Source organism: Crotalus tigris, unplaced genomic scaffold (assembly GCF_016545835.1).
Source record: "Crotalus tigris isolate CLP2741 ecotype Arizona unplaced genomic scaffold, ASM1654583v1 scf7180000024461.2689607, whole genome shotgun sequence".
NCBI classification, from domain to species: Eukaryota; Metazoa; Chordata; class Lepidosauria; order Squamata; family Viperidae; genus Crotalus; species Crotalus tigris.
Window position 1 is genome coordinate 2151495 of NW_024100631.1, and position 23726 is coordinate 2175220.

At 41.9% G+C, this 23726-nt stretch overlaps 1 protein-coding gene across 6 annotated transcripts in view; it reads right to left on the reverse strand.

The window, feature by feature from the left end:
• The window catches only part of LOC120303173 (septin-2), a 34542-nt gene extending 11130 nt beyond the window's left edge, over nucleotides 1–23412 (reverse strand). The window contains exons 1-12 of one of the 6 annotated variants that reach the window (XM_039332435.1): nucleotides 23257–23412; nucleotides 17686–17782; nucleotides 16021–16067; nucleotides 14837–14936; nucleotides 12650–12736; nucleotides 11942–12065; nucleotides 9684–9818; nucleotides 9441–9558; nucleotides 6606–6707; nucleotides 5695–5840; nucleotides 4809–4892; nucleotides 3169–3226 (exon numbers count right to left, since the gene is read on the reverse strand). In XM_039332435.1, coding sequence (XP_039188369.1) covers nucleotides 3169–3226; nucleotides 4809–4892; nucleotides 5695–5840; nucleotides 6606–6707; nucleotides 9441–9558; nucleotides 9684–9818; nucleotides 11942–12065; nucleotides 12650–12736; nucleotides 14837–14936; nucleotides 16021–16041 — 975 coding nt within the window. In that variant the 5' untranslated portion in view covers nucleotides 16042–16067; nucleotides 17686–17782; nucleotides 23257–23412. Of the gene's footprint in view, nucleotides 1–3168; nucleotides 3227–4808; nucleotides 4893–5694; nucleotides 5841–6605; nucleotides 6708–9440; nucleotides 9559–9683; nucleotides 9819–11941; nucleotides 12066–12649; nucleotides 12737–14836; nucleotides 14937–16014; nucleotides 16952–17685; nucleotides 17783–23256 lie in introns of those variants that run through there. The other 5 variants (XM_039332434.1, XM_039332436.1, XM_039332432.1 and 2 more) reach the window with 5 other exon arrangements.
• Between the last annotated feature and the right edge of the window lie 314 nt (nucleotides 23413–23726).

Here is a 23726-nt window from a genome sequence, read left to right on the forward strand (position 1 = left end):
ATTAAACAGCTCAATCCTTGTTCCTACTTCGCCTCCTGCTTTATTCATGATTGTCCACTGTCTTCTCCAAATTCCTGCATTATCTACATATTTAAGAGGCCCAGCGATTTAGCAGCAAGCCAATTTGTACAACACCCTGCCCTCTTGTGGCTTTATAACTCTTGCATAATTCGGGGTTTTTTTTTTTTAATCAAACAAAATGCAATGAAAGCCAAATGATAAGAGGTAACACCATAAATTGGATATAAAAAAATATCATATAGCTTTTTCATAATTTTTATTTTTATATATATACATATATATGTTAATGTTATATTTTTTTTTCTCTTTCTTTCTTTCTTTCTTTCTTTCTTTCTTTCTTTCTTTCTTTCTTTCTATAAATATAATTTTTTAACTGTTTTTTAATTAAGCCTATATCCTGCTCTGGGAAGCTCAGGGGGGGGGAAGGGGGGGTGTTTGGGTGGGGGTGGGGGGAGGGGGGTTTTGTTGTGTAATGTTTAGTTTTTTTTCTCTTTGTATATGTGGTTTTTTGTTATTGTATTGTTTTGCTCTTTTTGTAAAATTTATAAAACTTTTTAATAAAAAAAAAAAAAAGAGGTAACACCATAAGGAACAAAATACAGGTAACCCTCGATTTACAACAGTTCGTTTAGTGACCGTGCAAAGTTACAATGGCACTGAAAAAAGGGAACTTATGACCAACAAAAGTGCGTAGAGTCAAGGCCATGGTTCTCCCAGTTGCAGTGTATGGCAAATTAAAAGACACTTGCTCCTGGGGAGGAAAGCTATGGCAAATCTAGACAGCATACTAAAAAGACGTCACCCTGCCAACAAAAGTGAGTATAGTCAAGGCCATGGCTTTCCCAGTTGCAATGTATGGCTGGGAAAGTTGGACCATAAGAAAGGCTGAGTGCCAAAGAACGGAGGCCTTTGAACTCTGGTGCTGGGGAAGACTCCTGCGAGTCCCCTGGACTGCAAGGCGTTCAAACCGGTCAGTCCTAGAGGAGATCAACCCTGACTGCTCTTTAGAAGGCCAGATCCTGAAGTTGAAACTCAAGTACTTTGGCCACCGAAGGAGAAGGAAGGACTCCCTGGAGAAGAGCCTAATGCTGGGAAAGATGGAGGGCAAGAGAAGAAGGGGACGACAGAGAAGGAGGTGGCTGGATGGAGTCCCTGAAGCAGGAGGTGTGAGCTTAAATGGACTCCAGAAGATGGTAGAGGACAGGAAGGCCCGGAGGAACGTCATCCATGGGCTCGCGATGGGTCAGACACGACTTCGCAACAAACAACAACAAATGACTGTTTTTTTCCACACTTAAGACCACTGCAGCCTCCCCCGTGGTCACGTGATCAGAATCCAGACGCTCGGCAACTGGCTCATGTTTATGACGGTGAACCCCTTTTGTGACCTGCTGACAAGCAACGTCAATGGGGAAGCCAGATTCACTTAACAACCGTGTTGCTCATTTAACAACCACAGGGTTGCAGCCAATATCGGCACAAGCCAGTGCTCGGTGCTAAAGTGCAAATGACTTTTTTCAACAGTCGCCCTTGTGTTTCTTTTTTAGAGCACCAGTTCATTTTCCCGTCTGAATAGTCGAACAGAGAAAGCTAAACGATGCTGAGTTAAAGGGGGAGAAAGCATCTCTTTTACATTTCAGAGATCAGGTAAAAACTGGTGGGCTTTTGAGAGACTTGCATCATGCTTTTTGCTTCTGAAGAACCAGTTCCTGTTTCAAGGCTTGTTATTTTTTGTTTTTAAAAAAAGGGAGCCAGGTTTATATTTGGAAGAAGAGATAGATATTTAAAGGCAGTACGCACGAAACAAAATCCAGCAGAAACAAAACAAAACGAAGGCCCGTAAGAAACACGCCTGTTGGGCAGCTGAAACAAAGCATGGAAAAGATTTGTGGTTCTCAAAAGTCAAGGATTTTTATCGCCTGATAAAATCCAGAATGACTGTTGAGCAAAAGTTGATCTCTTGATCACAGAGAGAGAGAGAGAAACACACACTCGGAGGTTATATAAACTTTCCAGATTTGTAAACAGAGTCCCAAACACTATTATTGCTCGGAATATATATAAAAAAGCAAACAAACTAAAAGGGAAATTGATGTTTATGCTCCCAACGAAGTCCAAGGAATGCAGAACCCATTTCCTGTGTCTTTTTAGTCCTGCTTTTCCATCTTCCTCAAACCTTACAATACTGCTTTTAGAGAACAGGCAGTTTCTTAGCTAAGAGGAAGTGTAAACTGGCTTGCAAGATGGGTACGGCACTAAACATACCGAAGGACATTTTTGAAGAATGGAATCAGAAAAAGAGTTAGCCACAATATCAACAACGTCAGTAGTGATGTCTGCTTCTATGGATAGATTATGTCCCAAAGATGTTATTGAAGGACGTAGAACAAATTTTATTTGACAAGGTAAGAAAGGGTATTAAAAACGGATTTACGTCGGACAGGCCAAGAGAACAGCTTAGAAAAAGGGTGTTTCACTGGATCTGCAACAAACACTAGCTCAGATTCTCAAATGTTAAAAGGGAAAAATACACGTGAGAAACCAAGAAAGCGATCTGGATACTTTTTTTTTTCCTACTGGATTTACCAAAGAGTAAAGCTAAAAGCCTTGAAGAACCCTGCAATTCTTCAATAAAAATTCCCAATAAATAAATGGAGATACAGTATAGAACAAATTCAATCACTAGGCCAGGGGTAGGCAATCTTGGCTCTTTTATGACTCATGGACTTCAACTCCCAGAATTCCTGAGCCAGCCATGCTGAGGGGAAAGGAGAGGTTTCCAAGCTGAGCCAGATTGGCTCAGGAATTCTGGGAATTGAAGTCCACAAGTCATGAAGGGGTCATAGTTCCCCCATGCTGGCTCAGGAATTCTGGGAGTTGAAGTCCACGAGTCATGAGGGGGCCATAGTTCCCCCATGCTGGCTCAGGAATTCTGGGAGTTGAAGTCCACGAGTCATAAAAGAGCCAAGGTTGCCTATCCCTGCACTAGGCCATCCTCTGCCCCTTTACTGATTTTTTTTTTGGGGGGTTGGCTCTTTAACCAGGGTTAAATGTGCATCCTTTAAAAGACTTATCATTGTTGATTAACGCTAACTAAATTCGAACACAACGGATACCCCCCGGTTTGGATTTTCGGTTCTTACTTACCTCAGCCTCCTTCTGCTGAAGGATCCTGTCTTTGTCCATAACTTCTTCTTCTGCAGGCCTGTGGACCACAGAAACAAAAAGATAAAGAACAGGTATTATTTCAGTCGGACCAAGTTGGAGACTAGCTGAATTGTAGGCTTTTCCTCTGAAATAAACTGGCAGGAAAAGCCAAATTCAGACAAAGAGAACTCCTGATTTTCGATCATTGATTTTATCTGCATGCCATCTTTGATTATTATTTTTGTTTTTACAAATAACGCAAGGCAGCAAACACATCCAACATGGCTTCCTCCCCCTTATTTCCGCCACATCAACAACAAGGTGGGTTGGCCTGAGAGAGAAAGACTGGCTCAAAGTCACTCAGCCTAAGACGGGACTAGAACTCACAAGTCTCCTGCTGACTGGCCCAAAGTCCCCCAGACAGCTTTTATGGCCAAGGTGAGAGTAGAACTCACAGTCTCCTGGTGATTGGCCCGAAGTCACCCATCTGACTCTTATGCCTAATATGGGACTACAATTCACCATCTCCTGGTGATTGCTCCAAAGTCACCCAAGCAGTTTTCATGCCTAATGCAGAACTAGAACTCACTGTCTCCTGGTGACTGGTTACAAAGTCCCCCAGTTTTTAAAGGGGTCAGGAGATTCGTTGGTGCTTGGGCTGTCAAAAACTGAAGCACCTACGCTTCTGAAAATAGCCTGCTCTGTGACAGCTTTCTGAATGTATAAGTCGTGGTGTCTGTTCTCACACACAGGACAAACCTCCTATTAAATGGCATTTCACATCCCTCCTAGCTGGAATCTCTACCTTTGGGGAGCATCTGGAATCACCATCCTTATTTTTCACTGAATCTATATAGTTAAAGGTTTTAAAAAGGTAAAAGTTTCCCCTGTCCAGTCATTTCTGCCTGTAGGGGGCAGTGTTCATTTGTTTCTTGGCCGAGGGAGCCAGCGTTGTCGGAAGACCCTTCCCTTCAGGTGACAGGCATGATTGTACATTGAGGCATAGAGTAGAGTAGAGTAGAGTAGAGTAGAGTAGAGTAGAGTAGAGTAGAGTGTAGAGTAGAGTAGAATAGAATAGAGTGTAGTGTAGTGTAGAGTGTAGTGTAGAGTACTGTAGAGTAGAGTGTAGAGTGTAGTGTAGAGTAGTGAATAGAGTGTAGAGTGTAGTGTAGTGTAGAGTAGAATAGAGTGTAGAGTGTAGTGTAGAGTAGTGTAGAGTGTAGTGTAGTGTAGAGTGTAGTGTACTGTAGAGTGTAGAGTAGATGTAGTGTAGAGTAGTGTAGAGTAGAGTAGAGTGTAGTGTAGAGTAGAGTAGAGTAGAATAGAGTGTAGAATGTAGTGTAGTGTAGTGTAGAGTAGTGTAGTGTAGAGTAGAGTAGAGTAAAAGCTGGAAAGGACTTTGGAGGTCTTCTAGTCCAGCCCCCTGCTCAAGCAGGAGAACCTATAGGCCACTGTGCCACTTGAATCTATAGCTAGTTTCTGCTCATTAACCCTCCAGAGGGGTCATTTAAAAGGAAATTGGTGCCCTTTTTTTGCAGTTTGCTTAACAACAAAGAGGAGTGGTAACATTAGGAAACTTTATAAGGGAGACTTGAAGCTGCAGCCAACGTAGGAAAGCAACGAGACGCCAAAAAACTTACTTGCCAGTCCTCTTTAGTCTCTCCGACCGGAAGTTTTCGTAGTGCAAATCCTGAGTTACCTCTTGGAGATCTTGCATGTGTGTCCTGAAAGAAGAAACACAATTAGGGGCTAATCAGAAGGGACATTAAATCAATGGCATGTCTTCCATTTGGCTTGCTTAAAAAGCCTCGGCAGCCGGGACGACTTTTAGCAAGAAACAGGACAAAATCTTCAAGTGTAGCGTAAAAATTGTCCAGTAGAGGGAACGCTTGGAGTGGAAGTTATTCTTTCCAAAGATGAAAAATGGAATTATGGGTAAAACAGCCAGGAATTGATCACTCTGTCTGTCTCTCGGTGTCTACCTGTCTGTCTCCCTATCCATATCTATCCATATCTATCAGTCTATCCATTTCTTCTACTTTTCTTTCTTTTTCTTTATAGCCAGTCTATCTGTTGGTCTATCTATCTATCTATCTATCTATCTATCTATCTATCTATCTATCTATCTGTATATCTATGTGTCCATCCATCCATCCATCCATATCTATCGGTCTGTCTGTCTGTTGGTCAGTCTATCTGTATGTCTATGTGTCCATCCATCCATCTATCTATCTGCCAGTCAGTCTATCTGTCGGTCTATCTATTATCTGTCTATCGGTATGTCCATCCATCCGTCCGTCTGTCCATCCATCCATCTCTGTCTGTCTGTCTGTTTATCCATCCATCCATATCTATATCTATATCTATCTGTCGGTCAGTCGGTCAGTCTATCTGTTGGTCTATCTATCCATCTGTCTATCGGTATGTCCATCTCTCTCTCTCTCTCATATCTCAGTGATATCCCTAGATTTTGCCAATTCACAAGGCTTGCCTGCAAACAGAGGCCAAATAAGGCACACTACTTACACCAGCATCGTGCGTAACTTGAGGAAATCGTTGTGTTCAGGGTTTTCCACTTCCACCACCCCCCAGGGGTAGAGGCGGCCTCGGATCTTTTTTCCTTTCACTTCAATTAGCTGGTTGGACCCGATCACAGCGAAAGGAACACTGGCCTGGAGGAGTCAAGAGGAGGAAGAATTCCATGTCATCTGCCATATCGGAAAGCGGAGAGACCGTCGATTATCGTATGGATATATTATTCTCGTAGTGTTCCTTGGTCTTCGCTTATTTTATTGTTCTGTTATTTTACTTCTGTTCTGTTTACATTCCTTTCATTTTCTTCCTTTGTATTACAGGTAGTCCTCAACTTAACAAACCCCGGGTTTATTACAACCAGTGGCTAACCCTAGACTACCATGAGAAGAAATAGCCAAAGTTCACTTTGTTTTGGGAACCGTCTGCTTCAACTCCACACCTGTTCTGGTGTCCTTGAAAAGGTTTCAGGCTCTCATGGTCTCCCGTGGAATCACAGAAGTTTCGTTTCCCCATCTAACCCACTTGGAAGTAAATACACACCTTACTCTAAAGGCAAGTTGAAATGCAAAGGCTTGTAGCTGCCCAGGTTTCAACCTTGACACCCATGATTTGACCCCAGAAATAGCAAAACAGCTTCCCCTTCAGAAATGCCATCATTTTGGCTTAAAAGCATTCAGGAAGGCACATTCTTGAGGTGATGATTGTAGAAAGAATCCAAGGGCACAATACTGAACTACTCATTCATTTAGCGACCTTTTGAAGTTACTACGGCACTGGAGGGGGAGGGGGGACTTACAACTGGTCCTCATCACTTTGGGGCAGCGTTCCAAATTTGAACGGCCGTTAAACGAACGGTCGTTAGGTCGAAGACTCTCTGTAATGACATGGTGGCATCAGCTTACCTTCAGGACCCTTGTCTGTTCTTTGAACTCTTCATCCTCATCGGAATCAGCGTCGGGCAGTTGGTAAATTCGGATGCCGTGCTCAGATATTTCATCCAACACCTACCAATGCCAGAAAGAAAGAAAGAACGAAAGAAAGAAAGAAAGAAAGAAAGAAAGAAAGAAAGAAAGAGAAGGAAGGAAGGAAGGGAAGGGAAGAAGGAAGGAAGGAAAAAAGAAAAAGGAAGAAAGAAAGAAAGAAGGAAGGAAGGAAGGAAGGAAGGAAGGAAGGAAGGAAGGAAGAAAGAAAGAAAGAAAGAAAGAAAGAAAGAAAGAAAGAAAGAAAGAAAGAAAGAAAGAAAGAAAGCATCATTTTTGATTCTAGACAAAGCCCTTAATTGTATTTGCACAAAGGCGGCTTGGATCCTGCCCTATTTGACTGATTTGATTTGCAGGGTGTGACCTGTGTTTATTTTTTTCTGGAGTTTTCCTCAGAAATGAAGCGGAGCGGAGAGCCTGTTTGTCAGAAAAAGAAATCATTTTTCATCTTTTCGGAAAAGATGACAACTTACTAAAATTGTTTAGTTGTTCTGATGAAAGCGAAAGTCATTTCTTTATTATATGTTTCTTTTTCTTTAATATGTATTTTTTCTTTCTTTTATTTTCTGTGCTTTCTCCTTTTTATTCTTGCATTTTGTAATGCTGGGCTCCATGGCGCTTTTAAGCAGGTTAATGTTGATGCCGTTATTTAGATTTATTATAATTGCCCACTCCAAAGGATTTTGGAAGGCCTTACGAGATCAAAATACACAATCAGAACAGTTAAACACCCTACCCGAGGCATTAAAAAAAATTGTTGTATGGTTTTGGTTGATCAATGCTTTCTAAGCTTATTATCTTATTAAGCAGGGACTCCGTGCACCCTTCCTGGTTTACTTAAACCGTGGTTCCCAGCCCAGTTTATTTAAAATACAATTTCTCGTTAAAGTCAAACCACAAGAACTTCTTAATTTCCCATCACTGTACGGTGCCCAGAATCGTTTGCCCGGTTTCGTAACAAGACGTGTCCCCTACTCCAAATGGGATCACTGTCTCCACTCAAGCTGTACCAATTCTCTTAGAGAAAAACGTAACACTTCACAAAATAATAATAATAATAAAACTCCCAAAGATCAACAGAACAGAACATCCAGACCTAATCCATCCAAGCACAAACGCACACGCATTTTGCACATCGGGCAGGCTATTTTCCAAAGGCGGGACTTAAAGAATTAGCAAAGTCACAGCAGCTTTAATTATAGGTTGCAAGAGAGAAAACCCCTCCCAGGAACAGCCCAGCATGAGGGGATTGGCCAACATTAGCTAGTTTGCTGTTTGTTAGTGATGGGGAATAAGAAAGCCCAGTTTCTGCAGGCAAAGATCTCGGTGATAAAACTGCAAAACCCGAAACAATGGCGGGAAAACCAGCAAAGGGTGCCTGAATAATATATCTCAGCTGTTCAGCCAAGTGCTTTCCTGAAAGGAAAAAAGAAAAAAAAAGAAAGAAAGGAAGAACTGCAAGGAAAACAAACTGCATTTCATACTCCCAACAATAAAACTGCATTTTGTTGCTTCAGACATCAGTTTATGGGCCTCTAGAGGCTCCGTGCATCTTAAAGATTAGGCTTCCCAGAGAAAAAAAAAAGAGAGAGGGAGAGAAAGAAGTCAAAATGTAAAGTTTCCTTTCCTGCAGAGTCATTCTTTTTTTATTTTTGAACTTCCTCGAAAAACCAGCACGGTGTGGCTTGTGAATCGGGCGCACATTGATTCCCACTTGAGAGGCTCAATTTTTTAATTTTTTTGGGGGGGGAAGGAAAAAGAAGATTCAATTCCACTAAGTCAAAACAGGAATTCCTTCAGGATGGGCTTCCTTAACTGAAAAACCCACCGTTCAGGTTTCTGCTTATTCAAATAATTTTTAAAAACCAGAAAGGGGAAAAAACACACACACACACACACACCTAATCCTTACTTTAGATTGATTGCCAAAGGGCAGAAACATCTTAAAAAAAAAAAAATCCAAACCTTGAAAGCTGTGCCAAGAAAGGCAAATTTTGATCCCCTGCTTTGATTAGAGATTTTGCACTAAAGAGATGTTTTCAGGAAGAAAAATATACAGTAGCTGAAATTTCAAAGCTTTGGATCAACATGAAACATTTGCCTTATAAAGCCAGTCTGTTTTTAAAAAAATTTTAAAACGCTGATTCAAATGGATCAAAACTCAAACAATGGGCTAGATGTTTATTTGCCCTTTTGCTGCTCTAGATGAAGGCCAGGGCTTTTGTTAAACTATCCGTGGACATTTAATGTAAAAATAAGCACCGAGGATTTACAAGCTGGTAACGCCAAGGCTAAAGAAGGCGAAACAACTAAGCACAGCCTGCTGCTCTGAAACGGCATAGGGTCTCCAGCTTGAGCAGGGGGGTTGGACTAGAAGACCTCTAAGGTCCCTTCCAGCTCTATTCTAATCGAAACTGTGGTTTTCTGGAGGCTAAGGTTGAATAAGGAGTTTTAAAACTCTTTGTTTCTTTAAATGTAAAGAAGACTTAATTTAATATTTCTCAACCTTAGCAGCTTGAAATTGGGCAGATTCAACTCCCAGAATTCCCCAACCAGCATGCTTGAAGATGGGTGGACTTCAAGTCCCAGAATTCTCCAGCCAGCATGCTTGAAGATGGGTGGACTTCAAGTCCCAGAATTCCCCAGCCAGCCTGCTTGAAGATGGGTAGACTTCAAGTCCCAGAATTCTCCAGCCAGCATGCTTAAAGATGGCTGGACTTCAATTCCCAGAATTCCCCAGAAAAGTTGACAAATTACCCTTCTCTTCAGTCGTTCCCTTTCCTTCAAAGTTAAAGTGTCTGCCTTCGCTATGACTGGAACTATATTCACTTTTCCATGAAGCGCCTTCATGAATTCCACATCCAAAGGTTTTAGTCTGGAAAATCCAAAGATGATTTTAATTGAATTGGCTAATACGAAAAGTGGAGATTAAGGCCCCCTGCAGAAAGTTATTCAGCAAGGCTTATATCCTGGGCCATTAAAAAAAAATTTAACACTTACCCATGTCCAAAAGGGGAAATGAAATAAAAGCAGCAATGGACTCGGTTGTCTACAATATGGCGTCTATTCAAGCCGCTCTCATCGTGAAGGTATCTTTCAAACTGATTGTCGATATAATGGATGATGGTTTTGAAACTGGGTCAAGAAGCGAAGAAACAATTTTTACAATGTTTGGCTAGAAAAGCTGTTGGGAGAACATGCAGACTTTAAACCTGAACTTTTTTTTTAATTAGGAATAATGCCAGAAAAGACTAATAGACACAGCTTTTATTTGGCTTTGCATGTCACAACAGCGGCAAGAATTATATTTCCACAATATTGGAAAAATGAAGGAATACCATCAGAGGAAGAAATAATCAAAAAAATACTAGCACGCGCAGAGATGGACAGATTGACTATGAGACTGAAAGAAAAAGAAGAAACAGAATATTATCAAACTTGGGACTTATTTTATCGATGGCTAGAGGAAAGAATAAAAGATTAAGAATTAAATATGCATTAGAGAATGTAAACTCAGACAGCACGTTGGTTGCTGTGTGTATGGAAAAAAATTAATAAAAACTTCTACAAAAAAACAACAACAATTTTTACAATAAGACAGGGATTTGGGGAAAAAAATATTTGTGCCTTTCTTAGCATCGCCTGGCGTAAGGCAATCCTCAAGTTGCAACCATAACCATGTCCACAATTACGGTCATAAGTTGTGGTGTCCACGAAGCATGACTGCACCCCATTTTACGACTGTGGCTGTTCAGCTTGCAGCCGTTAAGCGAAATGTTGTTCATTATGGGTGGGGTTTTTTTGCCAACAGCACTGAAAAAAGTGACTTTTCACACTTACGACCATTACAGCGTCCCCGTGGTCACATGATCAAAATTCAGTCATTTGGCAACTCATTCATGTTTAGGACGGTTGCAGTATCCTGGAGGACCCCAAGCCAAGTCAAATGGGGGAATCCAGATTCACTTAACAACCGTGTTACTTGACAAGCCAAGTCAAATAGGGGAATCCAAATTCACTTAACAACCGTGTTACTAACTTAACAACTGCAGTGATTCCCTTAACACCTGTGGCGAGAAAGGTCGTAAAATGGGGGCAAAATTCACTTAATTGTCTCACTTAACAACAGAAAGTTTGGGATCAATCGTGGTCCTAAATCCAGGACTCCCTATACACGCGTCCCAAGATAATGTTGCAGGATCCAATCAAGGTCAGTCACTGGGACCAGAGGTTTATTTTTCCAAGCTTTTGGACTCATTATATCAGAGGTCTCCAAGCTTTTGGCCACCAGGGACCGGTTCCGTGGAGAGAGTTTTTTCCATGGACCAGAGGGAGCATGGTTTTGTGTGCTGCCTGCATCCCAATGATGGGGCTTTGCTTGTTTGTGCGGACTGGTTGCTGGCATGCCGTGGCCCGGTCCTGGTTCATGGACCGGGGGTTGGGGACCCCCTGCCCTAGACCAGAGGTCCCCAACCTTTTGGACACCAGGGACTGGTTCCATGGAGAGTTTTTCCACGGACTGGAGAGTGCATGGTTTTATGTGCTGCCTGCATCCCACGGATGAGGCTTTGCTTGTTTGTGCGGACCAGTACCGGTCCACGGTCCAGGGGTTGGGGACCCCTGCACTACACATCCCAAGGAGAGAGAAGTTCTCTGAGAATGGGCCCCAGCATAGTCTGAAAGCTTGGAAGACCAAACCTTTGGTCCTGGGGACAGACTCGGATTGGATCCTACATCATCCTTAACTCCGTGAGAAGGTGATGAATCGAAAAGAAACACCGCCTTCATATTGGTTGGGGAAAGAAAGGAAAAGGAAGTCTCCAACTGACAGGGAATTGTTGTTATTTTTTTAAAAAAAATATTGTTTCTACAATCTTTTGAATTCTCTGCAGCAATTTCAACCCCGTGACGTAGCAACGGGCCTTGGAACGCCTTGTGCTCCCACCCATGCTTAGCGTCTCACTCCCAGGTCTAAAAAAAAAGAAAAGAAAAAAAAGGAAAAGTAGAACTCAGATCTGCAGAACTTCAAGAAATCTCTCCAAAGAATAAACACAAGCATCGGAATACAATCAACAGGAAATTCTTCTGACAACACCGTGGCCGAGGTCCAGCCATTCAGAGATTCTCAGGAAAGGGTCAGGCGAGATTTACTGGCAATGAGAAGGTGACGACGTAACGATGGGGATGGGCAGAGTGGAGTCTGACCCAAGGAAGCCCACATATTGGTCAGCTGTCTTTGAAAGGAGAGCAAAACCTACCAATTTTGGCTGTTGATGGCATCTCCGTAGCCTGGAGTGTCCACGACGGTCAGACGCAGCTTGACCCCTCGCTCTTCAATCTCGACAGTCGAAGCTTCGATCTGAACTGTCCTTTCGATCTTTTCTACCGGACAGAGATAGGAAATATTCAACCCCAAAGCCCAGCTGTCTTTTGAAAAAGCAGGTCAGACCCTCAAAGTCCAGCTGTCTTTTGGGAGACAACCATGACCTGGATGATTGAGAATCTCTATAGATGTTAAACCCCAGCTCTTTGTGAGAATTATGGGGTTTTTAAAAGGCCACAGACCTAGAAGTAGACAAGGTTGGGAAACCTGGTTAGAAAGGCCACCAAAAGGGACTTGGGACCTCATCAAGGTTCAGGATTGCCCATTTGGCTAAAAGTAGGGGGTCTTCAAACTTGGCCCTTTTATGACTTTATGACTTCAACTCCCAGAATTCTTCAGCCAGCGTACAAGTCATAAAAGGGCCAAGTTTGAACACCCCTGGCTTAAAAGGAAGGAAGGTGAAATTGGAATCTTATGAAATTTAGAATGGCGTTTCTCAATCTTGGCCACTTTAAGAAGTGAGGCCTACAACTCCCAGAATTCCCCAGCCATGTACTTCTGGGAGATGAAAGCCCAGACGTCTTTAAAATTGCCGAGACTGAGAAATGCCGATTTAGAAAAAAAAAAAAAAAACACAAATTACCTCCAGCTCCAGGGATGTAACGTTCAGGATACAAATCCGTCAGGAATAAACTGTTAATTAAAGTGGATTTTCCCAAACCCGATTCTCCTGTAAAAAAAAAAAAAAGAGGGATATTTAATCACTGGGATAATCTTCCCGCCGTTCCGTGTAAACCGCAGTTTTCTCAAACGGTCAATTTTCTTTTCTTGTTTGATAAGACAGTACCATCAAAAGCTCTTATTAAATTAGTCTTTTCAAAATAACCTAGAAAAGCAGGTCCGTGCCTAGCATCCCTCGTTTAAATTTTAAATCTAGGAAGTACAGGTGGTCCTCAATTTATGACCAAGAATGAGCCCAAAATCTCTGCTGCTAAGCGAGGCATTTGTGAAATGAGTTTTGCCCCATTTTACAATCTTGAATCACTGCAGTTGTTAAGTTAATGACACAGTTGTTAAGTTAATCTGGCTTCCCCACTGATTTTGTCAGAAGGTCGCAAGAGATGATAACGTGACCCCAAGACGCTGCAACCGTCATAAGTGTGAGTCAGTTGCCAAGGGTCTGAATTTTGATTATGTGATCATGGGGAGGGCTGCAAAGGTTGTAAGTGTGAAAAATGTTCGTCAGTCACTTTTTTCAGTGGTTGTAACTTCGAACAGCCACTAAATCGGGTGGGCAACCTTGGCTCTTTTATGACTCGTGGACTTCAACTCCCAGAATTCCTGAGCCAGCATGAGGGAATTATGGCCCTTCATGACTCGTGGACTTCAACTCCCAGAATTCCTGAGCCAGCATGAGGGAATTATGTCCCCTTCATGACTCGTGGACTTCAATTCCCAGAATTCCTGAGCCAGCATGGGACAACTTTGGCCCTCTCATGACTCATGGACTTCAATTCCCAGAATTCCTGAGCCAGCATGGGGGAACTATGGCCCCCTCATGACTCCTGGATTTCAATTCCAAGAATTCCTAAGCCAGTATGGCTCAGCTTGGAAACCTCTTCCTTTCTCCTCAGCATGGCTGGCTCAGGAATTATGGGAGTTGAAGTCCACGAGTCATAAAAGAGCCAAGGTTGCCTACCCCTGCACTAAATGAACTGTTGTAACTCGGAGACTACTTGTACTACAATGATTTCAGTCATGTAAGGCTGCTTCTCCTTGTTTGATAACATTTTGAGTGGCAGCCTAAGGTAGCTACTTCTGAGGAAGAGTGAGGTCAGAACCGTTACCACCCTCTTTTGAATCCTTCCTTCCTAAATCCTGTGCCAAAACATGACTTTGAACTCAATGGCTTCTTTATCACACTGCCGTTTCGATGCGTTGCTTTTGACCCGAAAGATTTGAGTCATTTCTCTAAAACAGGAAGGAATGAGCAAAAGCAATAACGTCCCTTTTTGGCATAGAAGCTGACATCTCCTTTGGATGTTCTTGTCCAATTGCCTCAGAGGCAACCATTTTTATATCAAGCCTCTGCACTATCTGGAAAGCAGAAGCTATTGAAAATAAAGCCTGCTGGAAAACAGCCCAAATGGAGAAGATCAGCACCATTTTCTCCTCTGACTTTCTCTTTCTTATCTAGAAATAAAGGAAAAAGCCAAATCTGCACGTACGGCGACCTGCTTTCATTTTATTCCCCTAACAATCGTCTTATGGGAGATAAATTTCATCCTGGATGCTAAAGATCATCTTAAAATCCCAAAGGGATTTAATCCACAGTCCAAGTTCATAACTGCTACACTGCACTGCTTCTCCGATAGTTGCTCTGCACTGTATTTTATTTAGTGACTTGATTCCAGGTTTTCGCAGAGCACTTTATCAAAACCTTTAGGTGGCTTAACATAGATAAAAGCAAGAAAGGAACGCCCTAGAAACCAAAATTATAAATAATATTTGGAAAGCATAAAATGGATCTTCTTCATCACACCCATTAAAACAAAGCATCATCAACAACAACAATAATAATAAAAGTTGGAAGGGACCTTGGAGATCATCTAGTCCAACCCCCTGCTCAGGCAGGAAACCCTATACCATTTCCGACAAATGGCTGTCCAGTCTCTTCTTAAAAACTTCCAGTGTTGGAGTATTCACCGCTTCTGGAGGCAGGTTGTTCCACTGGTTAATTGTTCTAACTGTCAGGAAGTTTCTCCTGAGTTCTAGGTTGCTACCCTCCTTGATTAGTTTCCATCCAATATGGAAAATCAAATCCACATACCGACAACCATGAGGGTGAATTCAAACCCTTTCTTAACCGACTTCCGGTGAACTTGGTTGGGAAGATTGGCAAAACCCACGTATCCAGCCGAGTCGGAAAACTGGAATGAGAAACCCATTAATGAAAGCAGCGAATTGGAGGCGGAATTTATGAAAACACACCAAAGTTGGAAAGTTGCAAGCTGGAGACCAGGATCTTAAAAGTGAAACATGTAAGGAACATAAGGAGAACAGAAAAATAAATAAATAAACCAACCCATCAGACGAGTGTTCCTCAGCCTTGGTGACTTTTAAGATGTGTGGATTTCAATATAGGTGGCTGGGGGGGGGGGATTCTGGGAATTGAAGTCCACCAATCTTACAGTCGTCAAGGTTGAGAAATGTTGCTGTAGACCGAGTTGTATTTCCTTTCTCTGGCTTGTATGCAAGTGGAAGAGGGCGACGAACGTGGTTTAAGAGAAAATCTCTGCAAGAATTACACAGAGTCTCTATAGACTCTCACTGCGAGAAAATATGGGGTTAGTTTTACTTCCTCTCTTTACCACTTCTTGAGAATCTGAAGCAGCAAAGGAATGTTTGGAAAAGCATTTTGTTTCGCCCTGTAGGTCTCAGCTTTCTACTTAACCCAAAACCAGCTTAAATATCAAACTGGGTTGGCTGCATAACAACCATCATTCACAGCATACGGCTGTTGTACTCATTCATTCGCAGATAATAATGAAGAAAACCAAGAAAATCTTTTGTTAACTAGCCTTTGCTTGAAAATCCATGCTGAAAAGTTATGTTTAAAACAATGGGCTGTGGGAGGGGGGAAACCAGGATATTCAGTCAATTTTATACTAAAGATTCCTGTCTCATTTTGATCTGCTGTTGTTATCCACTGTTTTCTGCAATGGATTCGGCAATTTACAGAGAATTTTCTATTCTTTTTCCTCCAGTCTGTCGAACAGAAAGTTGAACGAATAAAGCTGGATTATTTCAAGTTATGAAAGTGGGTTATTTATTTAAACAACAATAATTCTCTAAAATTCCTTCCAGCTGTTCTTTTCTCCACTATCCCGCCCCAAAGTGATGGCAAAACACAGCCTTTAAACCCTAAAAGCCAAAATAAAACATTGAAAGCTAAGAATTGTTTTGATGGGCTAATGTCCCAAATTGTTTTTGATGGGCTAATGTCACCTTTACTTTTTCTCCAGACTGAGACATGTTCCTGCACTCCAAATTTCTAAAACCTGGGGGGAAAAAAATACAAAACATTTATGCACTAAATCTGAAATCTATTAATCAGTTTTTCCATTTATGATGCTGGAATCCAGAGAAACAAACATATTCATGTATACTGAATGTGTATTTTACTGAACTCAAATAAAAATGCTATGTATTGGGGAGCAAATCACACGGAATGCATCATTAAATGACTAATATTTAAGTTTTTTGTCCTAGTCCGCCCAAGAGGATGCATTCCAATGAATGGGTCATGTTCGTGTTTAGTAACAAGGAAGTTACAAATTGAATATTCTTTGGTATACCACAAAGGCTACCTACACACTGAATGCGAATTACTTAATCCATTTGGGCAATCATTTGCAGAGAATCATACAATTCTGTTTTGTAAGCCACAAAAGAGACAATCACGTCTCCTTCTTAGCAAGAGAAACCAATCTGGTTTCCTATTACAATGATTTTTAAAAAAGTTTTAAGAAGCAAAGCAAGGATAACAAGCTTCACTGACATATTAGAGCTTGTTTTAAAACTGTCAATCATGCTTTCCAAATTGGACTATAACATGGCAATGCAATTAAGAAGCCTTTCTGGTGGGGTCACATACATATTATGCCACAATTTTTTCTTTATCTGTAGCGTAGCTTAATGGCCAGACTTGACCCCCAAAACATGTAGATCGTGGTTTGTGGTTTAGCCTGAGGTGTGGATCTAGCCCACCCTGCTTGCTCAGAAGAAAAACACAAACACCATCACGTACCCTGAATTTCTGCCTGCCTGCCAAATTGGTAACTTAACAACCTCCAGGTCAGTACGACAGTATAGGCCAGGGGTAGGCAACCTTGGCTCTTTTATGACTCCTGGACTTCAACTCCCAGAATTCCTGAGCCAGCCAGGAGGGGTTTCCAAGCTGAGCCAGGCTGGCTCAGGAATTCTGGGAGTTGAAGTCCACGAGTCATAAAAGAGCCAAGGTTGCCTACCCCTGATATAGGCAATCCTTGATTTATGACCATAATTGAGCCTGGAATTATGGTTGCAAGCTGTGTTAGTCATTAAGCAGGTCACCATGCGACTTGTGACTGATTTTACAACCTTTTTCACGGCCGTGTCGTACACAGATACGGGTGGCCATTAAATTAACGCCACAATATTTCCACAAAATAAAAACTGCTCTCCTCTATCGGAACCATGACGCACCGAGGCTGTTAAGCAAATCCATTCTCCACAACGGGTATTTTTTGCCAGACAAACCAAAATGCCGGTTTGTAGCAAAATACAACCAACTGCGGGAACTTCAAATCCAGATTCGAAGCAGCCGTGGGGAGGTCTGTCAGAGCTTCGAACGGCCGCTAAGCAATCCATCGTACCTTGAGGACTATTTGCCGTGCTTTGAATCTCGGGTTGCAGAACCTCTTTCAAACAAATGGAACAACGCTAGCATCCAAGTTGTCAGGCAAAGACTAACTTTGGGTGGGGGTTTGTGACCGTGTCTGTGTGGACGTGCCTAAGGATGTTGCCTGTGCCTCTTTTTTATATGAAATTAATTGTTTCTTTATTTAGACTACCTGCAGCCAACGAAGAGGAAAGGCACAAGACATTTCAGCGCTGTGGGGGCTTTGTCGAACGTACCTCGGTCTGAAAGCGAGGAAGTGACCTATAGAAAGACACCTGCGAGGCGTCAACACAGATGCTTTCCTGTTCCGAAGAGGCAGGATGCGATCCAAAGCTGTAGAGGAGAGGAAGGAAACCAACAGGTCAGTGAAAGCTTGCACTCCAGGAAAAGGGACAAATGGCGTGAGTTTTGCACTTTTTTTCAGCTTCCCCTATTGCAGTGGTTCTCAACCTTTTTAATGCCGCGACCCCCAACCGGTCGTAAGTCGAGGACTACTCAACCGGTCGTAAGTCGAGGACTACTCAACGGGTGCAGCACCGTTTGCAGAATGGGACTTTTGGCGGGCTCAGCAGGGCAGAGACAGCCTGGACAATTCCTATTGGCTTTTGAAAGCCAATAGAATTAGACTCTATTCAAGAGAGTCTATTCTATTGGCTTTCAAAAGCCAATAGAATAAAAGGGAGTAGCACAGCTAAGGAAAAGGGGGGGAAAAATGGCGGACTGCGTTGTTTGGCGACCCCCGTGAAATGGTTGTTTGACCCCAAATGGGGTCCCGACCCACAGGTTGAGAACCACTGCCCTATTGCCAACCAGGGGTGAGTCAACTCAACTCAAAACATGCACACGTCCTCTGGAGCGGTGCTTCTCTGCCCATTGAAGCTTTCTGCAATTAACAGCCTGGGCCAAGGAAACAGACTGGAGCACAGGTCAGTTTTACTTGGCCATAAGCTCCATCCTACGGGGCCACGGTCGGGCCCAAAACTTCTGCTGCTAAGCAAGGCAGTTGTGCGTTTTGCCCCATTTTACGACCCCAAGGTGCTTTTTTTTTTTTTTTTCCTCCAGGAGGCAACTGGACTTCTTTGTTTTTTCTTTGAAGACGTTTCGCTTCTCATCCAGGAAGCTTCTTCAGCTCTGACTGGATGGTGGGGAGTGGAAGGATTTGAACCCCTTAAGAAAGTCCCGCTGCCTCGTGAAAAAAGCACCTTTCGGACAACCATGATCCGGATGACTAAGAATCTCCACAGATCAGGGGTCTTCAAACGTGGCCCTTTTATGACTGGTGGACTTCAACTCCCAGAATTCCTCAGCCAGCCTGGCTCAGCTTGGAAACCTCTCCCTTTCCCCTCAGCGTGGCTGGCTCAGGAATTCTGGGAGTTGAAGTCCACAAGTCATAAAAGGGCCAAGTTTGAAGGCCCCTGCACCAAACCAAGGGTTGTAAATCAAGGACTATCTGTATTCAGTGGTACTTCAGAAAGACTTTTACATCAAAGTAAAGTTTTTATGCTCCAGGAATGATGAAGGCATCTTTCTACGCGGCCGTCCAAACCACAATTATGCAATTTCATCCAAGCCCCTGCCACTTTTTACTTTCTTGATTATTCTTCTTGCAAGAACGATACAACAATAAGTGTTGAAAAATACTACATGTGTAAAGGAAAGGAATAATATCCTTTAAATCAGCACCGTTAAATCCTGAATTTTAAAGATAGCAGAACTCCACTTTGATACGTGTGGTTTGTTTGGCACCAAATATTTTTGTTTTGTATCAAATGCTTTTGCTTTTGTATCAAAGTTTTTTGGGTCAAACACTTCTGTTTGTATCCAAAATGTCTCTTTTGCAACAAGTGCTTTGATACACTAATACCCATGCCTGCATCTTTGGATTGATTAGGACAATCATTTTAGTTGCAACACATTTTCCATTGTCACTTATTCCTGACTACCACCCACATACAAACATACACACAGCAAAGCACGGCAGCTGAACAAACACAGCTTTCAGTAGTCTTTGGATTAATTCCCAGATATTTTTCCCCACCCCGGAGGTCAGCTGGATAGTTAAATCAGATTTGTTTAAGCTCTGACTGGTAGCCAACCTGAAGCCTTTTGCCTCCAACATTTCTGACACCGAGCATTGTGAGACATAGGAGTGTAGTAAAGTATTTGTAATTTAATTAAGGAAATCTTTTGATCCAAAAAGGCCAGCAAGAAAGTTACAGGTTTTTAGTTTCTCTGGTTCTTAAGCAATATTTATTAAGAATGGAAAAGAATCCATTATGCCCCCACATTCAGCTTGCTTGGCTGAAATGCCTCATCACCTACGGCTGAAGGTGTAGCTTTAAAACCAAATTACAGATAGTTGTCAACTTGCAATCATTCGTTTATATATAAAAATATATATAAATCCCAAACTCTGTACTTGGACAGTATGCTGTCTAACAAAGAGCATGTGAAGTCTCTCTCTCTCTCTCTCTCTCTCTCTGTATGTGTGTGTGTGTGTGTGTGTACGTGCTTAACATAAAATACAAATAGAAATAAATATAATGGAAAAACGGGAAAAGAAAAGGAATAGAGGAGATAAGTGAGGAAAGGAGAGAAAGAAATAAAAAAGGAACAAAGCAACGACTTAAGTTATGGCAACAGGATAACGTTACAGTCTCAGCTTTTTAGTTAGGCCAAATAATAACCACTAGCCATTTCTATAACAATAAAAAAAATAGCATACGACTTCTAGACTTTATCAGATAAAGGTATACACGAACAAAACAAGTGGGATAAATGATACGGAAGACTTCCGTATCATTTATCCCACTTGTTTTGTTCGTGTATACCTTTATCTGATAAAGTCTAGAAGTTCATTCCTAACTACTCATGGTTCACTTATAATGCGTGTCATAACCCACAATTGGAAAAGGACATATTTTGCCTCGTGTCCAATCCCTGGTCTTCAAAGATGATTCCTGAACTATATGTCTTGTACCTAGAGACTTCCGGGCTTTGAGAGGACAGCCTTTTGAGCATTACGAGACTAAAAAAAAAAAAAAGGCCAAAGATCAAGGGCAGCCTGTCCTATTCAGCCCAACATGAAGATGCCATCATGCCAAAATCCCAGTATGAAATGGGGGCCTCTTACAGGAAGGAAGCCAACTCATTTCCTTTGTAACTCCAGGATACAATAAAATAAAATAAAATAAAATAAATATACCAGCTGGCATCTGAGGATTTCCCTCTCTGACCGCAGCAAGATGAAATGTTATATAAAGTTTTCAAGTTCACAGCATTACCAAAAAAAAAAAAAAAAAAGATGCCTCAGCCAAATGCCTGATAAACCTAGGGGAAAAATGCAGGCATAATAAACCGTGGTTTGTTTCTTCTCATTTCCCCCCTTCCCCCCCAGTTTTTCAAACCCATCTTTTCCATAAGAAATTCTGGTCCAATGTCTTTGTTGTATCTTAGCGAAATTCTAAAAAAACTGAAGTGGGAAACTGAAATGACGTTTCCAGCTAAGTCTGCAGTCAAAAATAAAATTTCAGAAACCCCAAAGGACAGCTATTGAATCTTTGAAAAATATTATTTCAATGAATGTGTAAGTCTGCTCATCTCAGAAATATGACTGTATTTGGCTGGGCATCCTGCTATTAATTAGCTATTGAAGCCTTCTGCCAACAACTCAAACATTGTAGGTTCTGTCACAAAGCTCACACTTCTTGCAAAATGGATTGAGCAAGAATACTGTTGTACTCAAAACACTTCCCATGAATGTTCTGGACAGGGTGGAGAGCCCATAACTTTCCAGAGGCAACTGATTGACAAGTCCAAGCACCTCTTATCTCATCATCATAGTAAAAATTATAGTTTAGCAACGTCAGATTTTTGTCTCTATTCTAAAAGATGCTCTCCGTGTAGGGAGACCTGCTTTTGATCCAACTTCCTATTTTTATTTTCTTTTTTCATATTTTTGGGCACCACCCATCTTCCTCAAAGATTTTATTAATGTGCCTTCTGAGCTTATGATAGTGGCAGCATCCAGGATTTATATTTATATTATATTTATAATTTACATTATTGTGTAAAAGTAAAGAGTTGAAGTTGTAATGCTGTTATCTTCTACTGTGCTAAAGAGAGTCAGAAGTCAATGCCTTTTTTTCTTTTCCCCTTCTTTTTCCTTCTCCCTTTTTTCTCCCTTAGTTTCTCATTATGTTCATTTTCTTTGTATTTTATATTCTGATAAACTAATACAGTTTTCACACCGGAGTTTAGTAAATAGACTTAGGAAAATGATGCAGGAGACAAAGTCACTAGATAATAGCTTGTATGCCTTGAAGCAGGGGTCTTCAAACTTGGCCCTTTGATGACTTGTGGACTTCAACTCCCAGAATTCCTCAGCCAGTCCACAAGTCATCAAAGGGCCAAGTTTGAAGACCCCTGCCTTGAAGCATCTGCAATTATGAAAGATTTTAACATTTAAGCCAGATAACCAACCATCCAGATTCTACCTGATATTTTCAAAACCTGGTTACCTGAATTCATCAGCTTTATCTTAATGTCCAAACAAGACATTTTACAGGAATTGGAAGGGAGACACCATTATAAAGGCACGGCAGAAGAAAATTGTAATCCCTTTTGATTTAAAATTATTTCTCAAACAACGACAAGGACCTCTGCAAAATTCAAAGATTCACTTCTTTGGCAAGGAGATGAAAAAACCTTTAAAGGCTGCATATACCAAAGCTTAGAAGTGGGCGGAGATTGAAGCAGGAAGTTCTGAATGGATGTGGCATTCCTGAAATGCTTTTGGAATTGCAAAACTGAGCATAGATTGGGAGCTGGGGAGGAAAAGTGAAGGAGAGTGGCGAGCAAGAAGGCTCAAAATTTCAGAACAGCTAGCTGGACAGCTATACTTCAAAAGCATTTTGGTAATCAGTAATCAGTCATTGTGTTTGCATAATCCAGTATTCTGACTGGCCCACCCTTAAGTGCCTTCATTTGGTTTTTCACATCAAATGTTCAGCAAATAGTTCAGCAAATTATGGAGATAAAAATCAAGAGGCTTTAAACTGGGCCCCTTGTAAGAGGCCAGAATCAAAACCATGATTTGCTTTAAGCATCTAGTTTGTTTGTGGTTTATTTGGAAACTTACAAAGGGGTTTTATGGTTTAGATGCTTCCCGTATTAGGGGCAATTTGTGGACATTAACAGAATAACAGAGTTGGAAGAGATCTTGAAAGATCTTCTAGTCCAACCCCCTGTTCAAGCAGGAGATATATGTATGTGCATATATATGTATATGTCTATATATAATTTATATATACCATTATATATAATGGTATTATTATAGTATATATAGCATTTATTTATACCATTAAGGCAGAATTCTTCATAATGTTGGCTTACACTAGCTTAAAAACTAAGCTAAGATGGGCAGACGTCACATGAAGGCTACAATTACCTAAACCTTTCCTAATCTTAAATAAATAAACAAACAAGCCAATAAATAAAATGAATAAGAGTCCTTCTCTTTGGCAAAGATGGTGAAGTCGAAGCATTCTCCCAGGATGCTCAAAGCAACCCGGGGCGCCTTGTGCCACCTTCCCCCTTTGCATGCTTGCACGCCCACCCCCTACTTTCTGCTTTTGACACCGACACACGCGTACACACCCACCCCTCGTTGGCACACACAGACACACCCATTGCTTTTGCAGCCCGGGGGAAACCTTGCTCCTGCCAGCCGCTTGTGCAATGAAGGTAAACCCGTCCCTTGCCCACCCGGGGAAAGGCGAGAGAGCCGGGGCGAGCATCCCCCTTACCTTGCCTTGCCCCCCAGCCGCCGATCCGTCCGCAGCTGGGCCCAGAAATGCGGAAGGAGGCGAAGAATTCGCGGTCCCAGCCCCGCTTCTATCCCACATCCCTCGCGGCCCTTCTAGCGTCCTCGTCTCTATGGTCCCGGCCGCCCTGCCTTGAAATGAATGAGAGCGATTCGGGGGGGGGGGAAGAGAGAGGGCCATAGAAAGCGAGGCCTAGAGCGGTATTTTTTTCCCCCCTTGTGAAGCTACCAGGGACATCTTTATTCCGGGAGGCGATTCTTTTTGCCAAGTCAGGGGCGTGGCTAAAATAAGTAGGAGGGCTGGGATGAGTCAAGGAGGGGGGGGGGGTTTGCCAGAGTTTGGTGCCCTCCCAGATTTAATTGTCTTTTTTTAAAAAAATTTTTATTAAGTACAAAGAAAAAAAAGGATTAAAAACATTGAACATGGTAGATCGTCTTTGACTGACATCTCAG